The following is a 15,210-nucleotide window of genomic DNA, read 5'->3' as shown; positions in this document are numbered from 1 at the left end:
TGAATGACTTTACGTCTTAGCAGTTGAATTTAATAACAGTACGAGCAGTGAATGACTATCAATAAGTAATAATAAAATAGAAGGGGGGTCAATAAGACATAAAAGCAGGAATTAGTATAAGCTACACTTTACGTATTGTTAAGTTACAATCCATTTCTATGGTTGTGAAAATTTTATGTGTACTTTAATACAGTGTCTGCAGTGTTCCATGTGAAAATGGATGCAAAGCTGGATGGAGGCCAGGTTATAATAACCACACAGAAAACTACAGTCAATATGTTAGCTTTGTCAAAACAGCACACAGTCTGGCTAGCACTTCATATCATGGACAGGAATACAGACGGTTAAGTCATGCTCGACAGCTTCCTCACTGGTGTCTTATAATGTGATTGGATAAGTATTTATTCTCACCACAGAACCCGATAGATAAAATTAGAAAATCAAGGTGTTTTGTTTGCTCTCCCGCACCCACTCATATTGACTGCATCATAGAGCAACATAAAAAGGCCTCCGAAAGAGAAAAGATACCCTGTCACCTGGATCTGCTCTCTCTTGAGAAAGCCCTGAGCAAGAAAAGCCTGTGAAAACTTCTTTCATAGCACACAGTACACCAAAAATAAACAGGAGATGTCATATGCAGAAATTTAATAATCATAGGCTTCTACAGTCATATGCATTATGTTTCTTTACAAAGCTAGTATGCATGGGTATATATATATACCACTGGGGATTATGTGTCTACATCTATATTTAATACTTTGTACTAACAGATGCCTTTTTGTCTTGCGTTCATTATGTGCAGCATACAATAAATACCATATAGTGCGTCCGATAGATCCTTTCATTTTGGAGAGTATAAAGTCTTTGAGTTACATTAAACTTGCAAATGCTTTATGCTTCTTGCCAGGTTCAGAAACAATTAACATTACAACATAAAATGCATACTGGTTAGGTGTTAAGGTCCTGTATTATTTCACAAAAGAAGAAAAGCCTATTTACAAAGTAAGCCCTTTTGTCCCAAGTCGCAAGGCAGGTTACACAAACTTTTGTCTTGCTGATTAAAACTCGTGTTCTAATTATACCCTGGATTCTTTACAGAGTAAACTCTATCTACAGATCTGTTCGAGGCTGTAAACATTAACTTAAAGCAAAAGTTATTTCAAAATTTAAATTTACACAATTTCTTCCTAGTGACAAAATGTAGCCACTCAGTCAAGGTGTTATTTACATCCAAAGTTTGTTTCTTAGTTATGAACTTGAGATAAGAGGCTATTGCAGCTAGTAAGTAATGTAAGCTTTAAGCCAGCAGTTTAACATCGGGCCTAGATCATCTCACACTTGACATGCTTTAATGTAAAAACAGACAAAAGAAAAACAATATTCATTCTTAATGTTATAGTTTGGTTATAAATCTAATTTAATCAATTTTTCACTTAGCCCAGATGCAATCAGCCAAGGCATGCTTGGTGATCAAATTTTACTTGTAGCACTGGAGCTACAAGCTAAAAAAACACTAAAAGTCAATAGTCACTGAAAACTTTTCTGTAAATGCACCCCAAACCAACCTGCTTACACCAAATCCAGCTCTTCATTAAAGTCACACTGACTTGTCCCTGTGGTTTAGAACGCTGCATAATTTACTGTGAGCTATAAAAATGATTAAAAATTTACTGTGTAGCTGAATCCTGTGGTCAGCCATTTTTTGACTACAGGTGTAGGTAATTCCCCACAGAATCTTGCTAGCACGTCACTCACACATATGGACTCTAGATTACATTTCCAATTTCTTTTCTATTTAAAAATATGCATCTTCAATTACTAAATTCAAGATTAACAGTTATTTATAAAAGGAAACAGCAGAAATTGCAAACATAACGTGTGATATATGAACACAAAGGAGAATCAAATTCATCACGTTGTCTAAAATAGCTACGTACAGTGTTTAGCCACACAGTGAAGTTTCGTCATTTTTATTGCTCACAGTAACTTTTACCACATCAGCAAGTCTAGAGGAACCTTAATGGAGAACTGAATGAGGTTTGAGCAGGTTAAAAGAAGATTTGGGCATATATAATTGACTATAGACTTCTAGTGTTTGTTAGCAAATTAGCCTCGCTCCTGTTTAAAAAAAGAAGCAAAATCTGGACTCCAAACATGTTTTACCAGATTTACTACATCTTGTGAGTGGAAAATTGCGTAAATTATATATATTTTCCAAACTGGCAATGTTGTTGACTTTAAGATGAAGCCCATACTTTGGATAGTAGTATGTCATACAGTGTCAAAAACCATACAGTGTTATTATCAAGTTGGATGTGATTACTTGCCAGATATTAAGGCACACTTCGGGCTCTATACTTGGCTGATCAAGCACATTTACAATAAAGGGAAAATTGTTTGCAATTAATTTTCTTTAAAGTATTTTAAACAGGCATCATGGGGTTCAAAGTTCTACTCTTCACACCTGGGTATGGCAGCATCTTCAACAGCCCCTCCATTTCCTTGTATGAATTCTTGCTCTTCGTCTACGCCACATCCACCCTCCTTTGCTGATTTCCTCCGTGGTGCCTCTAGTTCTACAACTGAATTACCTGGCAGGCAAAACTCGCGGAAGCAGCGTTTGAAATTTTCATCCAGGAACGCATATAGCACGGGGTTAAGGCTGCTGTTGGTGTAACCCAGAGCGATGCAGAAGTGCATTGCTGCTACGGCAACCTCGCTGCCTCCTAGGTCCACCTTTCCCAAGGCCTGAATCAGAGCCAAGACCTGAACAGGCATCCAGCAAAACACAAAGGCAGCCACCACAGCCAGCACCATCTGCGAGATCCTCCTCAGGTTCCTGTCCTTCTCCCTGGAGCCGGAGAGCAGACGCACGCTATGCAGCCGGCGCACCATCAAGCTGTAGCACACACTAATGATGGCCACTGGGATTAAAAAGGAGAAGAGGAACACACAGGTCCCGAATACAGGCTCGGAGTAGCTTTGAGGGTCAGGAAGGACCACCATGCACTCAATATCTGGGAAAATATATGAAGAGACTCCAGTTATGTAATCAATATAACCACACTGATATTCTAATAATTCAAAGTAGTGACTAAAATGAGCCATGAACAAGACCTGTCTTCCCAAAATTTTCTTAGCACATCGTGACTATAACTGGAATACTGTTTAATGACTGTATGAAAGGAGAGCTCCACTGATTTTTTTTAAATTCTGCATAATTCAATTGGTGAACTGTAAACAAAGTCATTCAGAGTGGTTTGATGTGAAATGGTTCCTTGAAGAGAAATTTACCAGCTTGGACTTCTATATAATTGTGGTGATAGGGACTAGGGGTTGTGATGTCTACAATACAAATATAGTTCATTTCTATATTATCCAAAATGACTAGTAAACACACACACTTATGAGTTTTCTTATGTAATGTTGATGATGCTAAAACAGTGGTAAATCTGACAAAATAAGTTTTTGCCGTGCTAGTACCTTTCTGCCATTTTATGCCCAAAATCTTGTAGATCTAAAAAAAAAACTACTAAAATAATCTAAAAATTACAACACAGTGTCTCAGGCATCAGGCAGTAAAGTAATGATATAATGGTTTATAACCATTTCATGCAATAACTTTCTGTGAGGGAGCTTTTAGAGTCAATAAACTCTTGAGATGTCTGGTTCCTATCACCACCACTGTGTATAATTCTTGCAGTTTTTCTAGAACAGGAGCAATTCACATCAAACCATTGTGAATGACGTTATTTACAGGACAATGAATGAACTATGGTGTAATTTTTAAAAATCAATGGAATTCCCCATTAAGTTCAGTAAGTTTGAAGTATTTCCCTGTGCTCAGAAAGGCACCAAAACCGTTGACTCAGAACAACCTTATAACAGAAGATGAAAGCAAAAATGATTTCTTTGCTCAAAGGTGTTCGTAAATTAAGCTGTAAAGCTCTAGTTCTCAGTGTAGTGGAGTCAAGTTTTCATAGGCTCCTGACTTACCGTGCATAAATACTAGAAAACAATATGCAAAGCAAAAGTAACCAGAACTGCTATTTTACTTTTGAAGTTGACTATAACTTCATAAGAGCAGCTGTAGTAAGATTCTCTCTCATATCTGTCTTGAGACCAAGACACTGTCTTGGTCCAATTCATGGTCAAGTATTTCAGATGTTCATTCACAGAGTCCATTAATGATCCAACGCCTTCTGTTATAAATGAATTTCAAGTCAATGGGCTTTCTCTTCTTTTCTAAGGGAATGCATTAAAATAATTGTCCATAATAATTGATGGTATGAAGCAGATGTAGATTAGGTTAAATAATTCTGTGGTTAAGATGTCAACAGAGTCATTCAAAGTAGCTTGATGTGAAATTGTGATTTGTAAGAAACATACAGGCGATAGAAACCAGGGGTCACAATGTCTTCAACACAAATACAGTCTTTTTATTTACTCTTCAAAATGACCAATGAAACTTACGCTTGTCTTCAGAGTGTTTATATGTACTGCTGATGATGTTAAAATAGCTGTAAATCTGAAAAAAATATTTTCTTTGGAGATTATTTTGACTCACAACACTCTGCATGTATCTCTGTTAAGAATTGGTTTTAATATTGTAGGAGAGTCTCAGGCACCAGACAGAGTATTTGTAATCAATGTATGTAATAACTGTCTGTGTGGCAGCTTTTTTCTAAGTTCTTCAGACGTCTGGCTCCTGTCATCTCCACTGTGAACAATTCTGACTCTGTAAATGTCTCTAGAACGGAGCAAACCACCCTGAATGACTTTGTTTACATCTTTAAAAAATTATTATGCAAACATAATATTTCCCTTTAACATGAGCACTTTTGGGAAAACAGATCTTGGCTTATGAGATGGATGACAAGGTTGAAGTTTTGTCTTTTAGTGATCACTCCTCTCTCTCAAATGTGCCAGACTGCCTGTCCTCTAAAATCACACACTAATGCACACCCCCCACCCCCCCAAATAACAAGAGGCCAGAGCAGAACAGGCAGTAAAAAATGTCAGTCACTTTAGATGAGATGGAAACAGAGATTAATGTGCCCAGACGTATTACTATTCTATGTGTATAATGAGGTGAATGAACAGAATTACGCTGGGTGAATTTCAGCATGGTGAGTTGAGTCTGAATGATGGAGTTGAGGCTGAATGATGGTGAAGATTAATAAGAGGTCAGGACTACCATTGGACTCCACTTCCACTTGCCCCATGATCATTACAGGCACTCCTATGGCAGACGCCAGTGCCCACACTGCCACATTGACCAGTTTGGCCCTGTGTGGCGTTCGCACGGCCAGGGAACGCACCGGGTGGCACACGGCAATATAGCGGTCCACACTCATGATGGTCAGAGTGAAGATGCTGGTGAACATGTTGTAATAGTCTATGGCCACCACCATCTTGCACAAAGCTAGACCAAAGGGCCAGAAGCCGAGCAGGACATCCGTGCCTTGGAAAGGTAGAGTGGCCAGCACTAAGGCATCGGCCAGAGCCAGATTAAAGATGTAGATATTAGTGGCCGTCTTCATCTTCGTGTACCTGTAGCAGAAACAAAACCAATGAACAGTCAGCTGAGAGATATGATTACCTGTCATATGTAACCTAAACATAACTACAGTCTTTAAAGATAATAGCACCAGAAGGGGTTTCTGTTGCTATAAAATAACCCTAATAAAAATGTCTTAATGATCCTAAAGATTTGTTACTTGATAATTATTTATTAGTCAAATTTGAATCCTAAACAATGTTTCAAATGGGGCAAAAAGCTGGGAAAATTCAACTTTGCCTGATGAGGACATATCAAACTGCACAGTGACTGACAGCGGTGTGGTTATGGCAAAGCAAACAACTCCATGACAGCAGATTTGTTAAAAATATTTTTAAGCTTTTAGTTGACTTCAAATCTCTCTGAAATATTGGATTACAGAGATAAAATGATCATCAAATGGGAAAAACTGTGGTGAGCATGAAGGTAAGTGTTGGTGGCCAATGCAAGTAGGAATATGATCGTTAGCCTTTGCTATTTTGATAGTACTGTGGCTAAGTGGCTATGATAGGCAACAAATAATTCAAGCAGCATTTGTGGGGTGGACTAGCTAAAAACTATACAGACAGTGCATACAACTGATCTTCTGTAAAGTAGGCACTGTTGACCTGTTTCTTATTTTACTTATGCTCATCGTGTGATCACATTTAAGGGGTGTTTGTAAATTGCCAGCTGGCTAGCCTGCTCACTGTTAGTTAGGGTCAGGCAAAATTTAAAAGACTGGTTTGAATGGGGTGAGGCTTTGGTAAAAAAAAAGCAGCTGACCAAAAATCTGTTCTAACTCTGATTAGTTCGATCAGCATCTTCCAGTCTAGTCCCCCCACCCCAAACACAAATCCAGCCAAGGAAACACAAAAATGCCCAATGACCAATAGGACCCTATAGCTAAAAGCATAAGCACACAGCTTCTTTAAAATCCCTTCATTTTCCTCAACATGCCTTCCTTTTCACTGTGTCTTCTTTTGCCTTCTCTGATAAGACCTTGCAATAACAGTCTCAAGTAGACTCTACTTGATCATCTGAATTTATAAATTATCCAATTAGTTGAATTTTCAAAGACCAATTGCACCTTATTTCTTCATTAAATGTGGCTAAATGCTGCCAGGACTCTTCCCCACAAAAGGGTTAAATCAATACAGCTTTCATTTTCAATACTGAGCTGTACGACAGTGGCAGGGCTTGTAAGAAATCTCATTACGAATCATTGTGGCGACCGCAATAGGACTTTGCAGTCGAGTTCAAAGGAATCTGAAATTCCATCTTCCACCATAAAGAGCACAGAGCATGGTCAATAAGCAGTGAGGGACATTCGGTGTGACATGCTTGGTAACCAGCATAGCAACAAGGGGTTTAAAATAGGCCTACAGCAGCTATATTGCTGCTGTCTAGTCAGCAGTGGCCACCTGTATAAATGTATGAATACTCACGTTTTGTCACACTTTATCAAATGTGGCACAAAAAGATATAGTTATCCACTCTTCCTTCACATTCTACACATTCTAGAACCTTCTTCCCTCTGTGCTAGACCACTCAGTGCTGGCTGTGCTGCAGTATTTCTATTTTCTGAAACATAATTACAAAGCAATTATATGAGTGCATTAGGCAAGGCTGAGATTCTTTCTTAATTATATGCTTAATCAGACTGGAGCGAGGGAAGTAAGAGAAAGTCGCTGGTTGTTCATGTCACAAGAATGAGGGGAAGTAAACTTGGTTGGAAGCGGTCTCTCTCAGACCTGTCGCACGACCCCTCGTACTTATCATTTCTATGTCTCTATAGCAACACACAGCACTTAACTGGCTGCCAACTTTCCCTCTTGTCTTTGCATTAATAGTAATAGACAAACAATTAAGACTAAACTACTAATAAGTATATATCATCTAAAAAATAGAAGCTCTTTAAAGGTTTCTGGTTTGGACAAATGCGACAAAACATGTTCCTCAAAGCTATAGAACAAGCCCTATTTGTTCTGAAAGTACTTTGCAATCAGTGATACTTTAAAGACTTAAAACTCTTATTCTTTAAAACTCAACTGAAATGCAATTGAAAGGTTTTACATTCTTAAAGAGAAGGAGGGTTCTATATTGTACAACATACTGCTTTTGGTGCTACATAGAACCAATTTTAAAAGTTCTTCAATACACCATATATAATAGGGTTTCCACCACACACTCTTTAAAAAAATGAATACTCAAAGGTTCTTTAGTAAAGGTTCTATATAGAACAATGAACATTCAAAGAACCCATGATTAAAACATAAAATGGTTCTTCAGATTAATGAAGAATGTGCTGTAGACTGTTCTATATAGAATGTCTACTCAGTGTCTGAAAGTGGAGGTAATATCAGTACATCCACACAGCTAAAAAAGATGGTTTCTTTAAGGATTCTTTAGTAAAGGCAATGGTTCTATATAGAACAATGTCCATGCTTAATAGTCCTTTGCATGGTGAAATGATCCTTCAGACTAATGGAGAATGTGTGTTATGAATGTTGTTTATGTTCTGTATAGAACCTAATTGATAAGGGTTCTATAGGGCACCAAAAGGGGTTCTTCTATTGTTACGATATCAGGCCTGTTACAATAGCATAACCTTTTTGGTGATATATAGAACCCTTTTTAAAAAGTTCAGTATAAAACAATTTACAGTACGTTTTCCATCAGTCTGAAGGACCATTCCACCATGCAAGGAACACTTAAGTCATGCAAAGCATTCATTAAGTGTTTATGGTTCTGTACAGAACCATTTCTTTACTAAAGACCCCTTGAAGAATCTCATTTTAAATGTGTAGAAGCAGTCCACTTTAATAAGCTCATCTTTAAGGCAGTAATAGTCCATTTTAATAAATTTGTTTCGCTGGTCCAATGCTTTGGCCTAACGTAGCTCCCGTTTGTAGCTACATCCAGTCTGCTGAAGCTTGGTAGACCATATAAATCACTATGTGCATACTCTGCAGTCTAATAAACATGCAAGCTAGCATTCTGGGAAGAGCAACTGTTTTATTTTGTGAGCCGGAGAATTGCACACACACACACACACACACACACACACACACACACACACACACACACACATATATATATATATATATATATATATATATATATATATATATATCAGAGATATATATATATATATATATATATATATATATATATATATATCATTAGGCACCTGACATAGAGATGGTAGAGCTGTCATTACTAATCTCTCTCTCTCTCTCTCTCTCTCTTTCTCTCTCCCTCTCACTCTCTGTCGGAAAAGCTTAAATGTATTATCACCTGCCAATATGTCAACACCCAGGATAATTTAAAAGTATTGATTGCCAAAGGGACCTTGTGTTGAAAAAGCGCACTCTCAGCCTACATTGCTGGCTTGATCAACGTCATTTGTGGTCTAATACTTCTCAGATGTCATACCTTTTAGAACAACGCTACACATTTCTGCTTGTCTTATTACAAGCCAATGCTTTATATCTGCTGCACTGAAAAAGTGATGCATCGCATTTATTTGCTTTGAATGTGTACATCTTTCCTACACAAATGAAATACATTTCTTCATCATAGTGATTGATAAAAGATCAGATAGAAGTGATTGGTGTTGATGTAATATGTTTTATTAATATGGAAACAAATCCATTCCTTTTTTTAAGTTTGCACAGTGGTCTCCTTTGCCTATTCTCATTTATATCACACCTCTCACTTTTTCACCCGCCATACACACATCTATCCATATATGGACCATTCTACTGAATCTGTTTAAACTGCAGTTCCACAGTAAAAAACTATTTCAAATCATTTAAATATTCAGACCTGAGATGCAATATAAGGACAAAAGTATTGGAACACACCTCTTAATCATTGTTTCATTGAGTTCCATTTCCACAGGTGTATAGAATCAAGCACTTAGCCAGGCAGTCTGCCTTCAGAAACATCTGGGTTGTTTTAAAGGGCTCACTGAATTCGAGTGTGGTGCTGTAATAAGATGCCACCATTGCAACAAATCAGTTTGTGAAACTTCTTTCCTCCTAAATATTCCACGAGCAACTGTATGTGGTATTTTTTTAAAAGAGTGGAAGCATTTAGGAACCACAGCAACTCAACCACAAATGTCAGACCACATAAAGTTGCAGAGTGAGTCAGCGAGTGCTGAGGCACATAGTGCATAAAAGTCACCAACGCTCTGTAGCCTCAATTACTGCAGTATTCCAAACCTCTGGCATTAACATCAGCACAGAAACTGTGCACCCGGTGCTTCATAGCATGGGTTTCCATGGCCAAGCAGCTGCATGCAAGCCTTACATCACCAAGCTCAATGCCAAGTGTCAGATGGAGTGGTGTAAAGTATGCTGGCACTGGACTCTGGAGCAGTGGAAACATGTTTTGTGGAGTGACGGATCTCTTTTAACTGTCTGGCACTCTGTTGGATGAGTTTGGGGTTGGCAAATGCCAAGAGAACATTAACTGTCTGACTGCATTGTGCCAACTGTAAAGTTTGGTGGAGGAGGGATAATGCTATGCGAATGTTTTTCAGGGGTTGGCCTAGGGAAATCTTAATGCTTCAACAAACCAAGACATTTTGGACATTTTTATACCTATAGCTTTGTAAGAGCAGTTTGGGGAAGAACCTTTTCTGTTCCAGCATGACTGTGCCCCAGTGCACAAAGCAAGTTCCATAAAGGTATGGCTGGGTGAGTTTGGTGTAGAAGAACTTGACCAGCCCACACAAAGCCCTGACTTCAACCCTATCAAATATTTTTGTGATGAACTATAATGGAGATTGCAAGGGAGGTCCTCTTATCCAACGTCAGTGTCTGACCTCACAAATACTCTTCTGGGTGAATGGACGACTCATCAAAAAATGCTGTCCCATGTTTTCATGTCACTGTCAAAACACTGAGATTTTGTCTGTAGTCTTAATTTAGCCAGACCGCTGCATTTTAGATCAGAAAGTGAGGCTGTATCTCTGTCCCTCATAAGATCCCATTGTTTTGAAGTAAATGTCCAAAAGCCTGAAAATCAGTGTGGAACATCAAGAACTGTCACAGCCTAGCATTTTGAATCCTTCTCAAAATTAGCTAAAATTGTCACTGCCGAAACAGTCATTACTGAAACATTTGATAAAGTTATGTAAGCATTATGACTGTTTTGGCTGTGCCAAAATGGAAAGTTTAATCATTTTGTTTTAATAAAATGAAGATTATCAAGGCGTAAGTAAAGTAAAACCAAAAGGATTTTCAGAAAAGGAATCCAAGTTAGTTAAATATCTAATATCTGTTTTGATATCTGTTCTCAAGTATAACCAGTTTGGTATAATGATCCATATAGAACTACTCAAAAGTCAGAGGCTTTCATTTTCTAGTCAAAACAGGCAGTAAATTATTCCGATTTCAGGATATATATTCAATGAGACTGGATAAAAAAAATCAAATTTCTTAAGGAAGCAGAGAGTCAAAATTCAGAAAAGAAAATAAATGAAAACTTTAAAAAAAAATTTTAGAGAAATTGGGACTCCTCACCTGGTAGACCACCAAAACTGTCACCATCAGATAAACAGTACTTAAAGCTTTCATCTTTGAGAGACAACAGAGAAAATCTACAGGGGTTTCTGTCCATCCTTCCACTGTCAGAAGCCTTTTTTTAGAAGAATATTTTAATCAACCTGTAAAATGTGCAGTTACTTTTTTATGCAATATGAGGATTCACACCTCAACAAAAGGTGCATTGATTCAGCAATGTTGTCATATATGAACAAAATAATTAAAAACAAGCAAACCACTGTAACAGAGAGTGAAACAAAATGTGTCTCGTTTAAATATTTCAGTTGTTCAAGTTTCCGTCGTTTCATGTTTTCTTGCTTAAAATCAAACAAGAGATACTATTTTGTTATAAAAGATCACTAAACTAAACCATTCCATCAGCATGTGAAATATCCCCTTGGTATTTGGGGAGGAGTCCCGTGTTGGCTGGCTGCTCACTTGCTATAGCAGTGCTGATGGTACCTTTAATGGAAATAAAATGCTTAAAACAAAACAAAATGCTTTAAAAATTCCTCTTTTGGAAAAACTCTTTTCTGGTTTTGTACTGTGCTCTGAGATCTTACACATCTATTTTGTCTTTGGTTTGAGAAATGAGACACAACTCACTCTTTCCACTAATCCCTTACGAAACTGGAAGTTTTTTCAGATTCACAAAGGTGATAGTTACGATTGCTAGATTACATCAGACCAACTGAGTGAACTAATTTACTACTAATTAATCATGAGACAGAGGGTCACTGATTATAAAGCAGCTGAACAATGACCTTTCCTTGAATTTGTATTTTAACATCTATTTTTCCCTAATAAACAGCACAACTTTATCATTTTCATAAGTTTATTTTCAGGGCCCAAGAATTTTGATTCTGAGACACTGAGGGGGTTCAGAGGTTATGAAGGAGGTCCCTAACCCCCCAGGATCCCAGTATTTCTCATTTTGGCATAACATCTGGGTAATTTTGTGAGTGTCCTGATAAACAATGTTAGAAGTCTGCATCCCTGCGACCAGACAAAATATTGGGTAAACATTTTTTCACACACAGCATTAAGTTCAGGTTAGGCTGGTCAAATGAATGATATTTTATGTACACTATAGCAACTAATGTGATCTGTAAAGTTATTATAACATCTTTTACAATTTAAAAAAGGCCAGTTCACTTTCTTTAGAACTTTAAATTGTGTTTTTCAATGGAGTAGATTTCTGTCTCTCTCTCACTCTCTCTCTCTCTCTCTCTCTCTCTCTCTCTAACTCATCTCTCCATTACTCTCTAGACTCTACAAACTTACTGGGGCAGTAACCATTGTAACACCAGTACACAGTCGGCCCTTAATACCCCTGTTGTACCTTTGAGTGAGCATTTACAGTGTTTGTACCTTGATAAACAAAAAATGTACCTGCAGAACCTTCTAACAGTGTGTCACATCTCTCTCTCTCTTTCTCTCTCATTATCGTGTCTCACTCTCTCTGTTGCATGTCTGTCTCTTTCTCTCCCAACTCTCTTTATCGTCTCTCTCTTTCTCGTCTCTATTTTCTCTCTCTCTTTTTCATCTCTCTCTTGTCTCTCTTTATCGATTCTCTCTCTCTCTCTCCTTATCGTCTCTCTCATCATCTCTCTCTTTATCGTCTCTCTATTGTATCTTTATCATCTCTCTCTCATCGTCTCTCTCTCTCACTCATTCTCTCTCTCTCATTGTCTCGCTCTTTATCGTCTCTCTCTCTCTGTCTGTCTGAGTGGAGGTGGGTGAATGTGACCCTGAATAAAGCCATGGATGATGAGACTGATGTGTAATGGGAAGTGAGATCTGTGACATGGTGACACTATAAGGTTTGGATCCCATTAAAAAGCCCAGGCAGGCGACGCCCTCCTGCTGCTGCTCTCTCTCCTCAGCATCACTGAATGCGTTCAGACTTATCTGGTCTGTGAGAAGAAGTTGAGGGAAAACATCCCCGCAGAATTCTTTGACAAACTGAAGCCGAATCTCCCAGAAATAGAAGAGAACACATAATGGACACACTAAGCACTGAAAAAACTCTGTGTCTCCTGCTTTTTTCCCGATGCTGAATAATAAAAGTCTGGTGCTTAAAGGCCGTTTTGACAGTGATAAATGAGGGGTGGTCTCTGGCTTCTACACAGCGCTGTCTGGATCCGTATTTACAGCACTTTAAAACTTCAGAACAGACCATTTCTCACCTGATGATGACATACATGACCAGGCAGTTTCCCACCAGCCCCACCACGCACACGATTAAATACACCACCGCTACGGTGATCTTCACGCTGATGGGAAGAAGTCCGTCCGTGTCGTCCAGAGCGCTGATGTTACCCTGGAGCAGCGACTCGTTGAGCAGCCGGAGTGCTATCGTGTCTGGAACCCCCGCCAGGTCCTCAGGTAGCTCCATGATGAAGAGCGCCTACAGCAGGACGGTCAGAAACTCGGACACGAATGATCCAGAAGCGCTAAGGTAACGCTGCTGGATCAGAAACCCAGCCGAGCACAACGCGCTCCCGGAGCTGTGATGCCCAGGAACTCGCCGCGTGCGAAACGACACCCTCCTCCTCAGCTGCGCTCGCTCAGTCCGCGGGGGGAAGCGGTTAAAAAGCGCCAAGGATCATCGAGTCGAAGCAACTCGAGAGTTTCTGTTCGACTAGATAGATTATCTGTCGAGTTCGCTGGAATGAAGGCGGTCCAGGCAGTTTCTCCTAAAGCTGGAGTCAGCACGCGCCCGCGTGCTTCAGGAGCAATGCGTGTGTGTGTCTGTGTGTGTGTGTGTGTGTGTGTGTGTGTGTGTGTGTGTGTGTGTGTGTTTGTGTGTGTGTGGACCAGGTTTATGCTACGCTGAAGGGACCAAAACCTGTTGATACACTCACGTTGTGGGGACATTTTTCATTTTAAGGTGAGAGTAAGGTTAGGATTAAGCCTAGGATTAGGATTAGGCTAAAAGTATTTCTGGTTAAGGTTGAAGTCTCCAGGAAGTGAATGGAAGTCTATGCAAGGTCCCCACAGTTCATAGAAACAAGTTTGTGTGTGTGTGTGTGTGTGTGTGTGTGTGTGTGTGTGTGTGTGTGTGTGTGTGTGTGTGTGTTTGCTCTTGTCTTACTAGCAACACGTGTGGTCCTCACTCGAGCATGTGTTGGTGTCACCATAAATTACATTTGGTAAAAAAAAAAAAAAAAAAAAAAAAAAAAAAATTTAAAGAGCTGATTAATGGCCTTTTGGATACTGAGGTTAAGGTTAGGTGAAGGTGTAGTATTTTTTGGTGACATCCACCCATCCATCCATCCATCCATTTTCTATGACGCTTCTCCCTTGGGGTTGCGTGGGGTTGCTGGAGCCTATCCCAGCGGTCATCAGGCAGAAGGCAGGATACACCCTGGACAAGCCGGCAGTCCATCGCAGGGCACCATAAACTACATTTGGTAAAAAAAAAACTATTTAAAGAGCAGAATAATGGCCTTTTGGATACCGAGGTTAAGGTTAGGTGAAGGTGTAGTATTTTTTGGTGACAGTAATACAAAAATCAGTATAAACCCATGGAAGTCCCCTTAAGTATAGCAAGACAAACATATGTGTTTGTACATTTTCAGATAAAACCAATCTGACATTATAGGAAAATCAGAGGTAAACAGGGTTAAAGCAGACTACAATACAACTACACACTTAAAAAGATTGTCTTCAAGGGTTCTTTAGTAAAGGACTTCTTTAATAATAAAATTGATAATATTAGACAACAAATTCAACCCACAGTATCAAATTCAAATCCAGCTTGGCTGTCATCTGACTTGGCTGATATAGAACAAAACACAGCTGTAGAAAAGAATCTGGAAACCTTTTACTCCCTCCCACAGCTAGAGCTAGAGAAGATTATCTCTTCTGCAAATTGCACAACCTGCACACTCGATGCAATTCCATCAAAATTACTCAAAGAAGTACTGCCAGTTATTATAAACCCTATCTCAACTATTGTAAACTCTTCCCTTAGTCTGGGCCATGTACCCAAAGCTTTTAAACTTGCTGTTATCAAACCTCTGATCAAGAAACCAAATCTTGATGTCACCGTTTTGTCTAATTACAGGCCTGTTTCTAACTTACCGTTTATATCTAAGATCTTAGAAA

At 38.9% G+C, this 15,210-nt stretch overlaps 1 protein-coding gene across 2 annotated transcripts; it reads right to left on the bottom strand.

The window, feature by feature from the left end:
• Window positions 1-699: 699 nt before the first annotated feature.
• On the bottom strand, window positions 700-13,786 carry LOC108432535 (nociceptin receptor). 2 transcript variants are annotated; one of them, XM_037541527.1, is made up of 3 exons: window positions 13,287-13,786; window positions 5,195-5,553; window positions 700-3,017 (listed from the first exon to the last, which is right to left on the bottom strand). In XM_037541527.1, exons 1-3 carry the CDS (start codon window positions 13,493-13,495, stop codon window positions 2,452-2,454), a joined length of 1,134 nt encoding a protein of 377 aa, XP_037397424.1. In that variant the 5' UTR covers window positions 13,496-13,786; the 3' UTR covers window positions 700-2,451. The 2 variants fall into 2 exon arrangements, with proteins under 2 accessions (XP_037397424.1, XP_017561915.1); XM_017706426.2 differs by having other exon boundaries at window positions 5,198-5,553.
• Between the last annotated feature and the right edge of the window lie 1,424 nt (window positions 13,787-15,210).

The sequence above is a fragment of the Pygocentrus nattereri genome, chromosome 9, assembly GCF_015220715.1.
Source record: "Pygocentrus nattereri isolate fPygNat1 chromosome 9, fPygNat1.pri, whole genome shotgun sequence".
NCBI classification, from domain to species: domain Eukaryota; kingdom Metazoa; phylum Chordata; class Actinopteri; order Characiformes; family Serrasalmidae; genus Pygocentrus; species Pygocentrus nattereri.
Note: the sequence above shows the minus strand (reverse complement) of the source record. Positions and strands in the feature narration are given on the sequence as shown.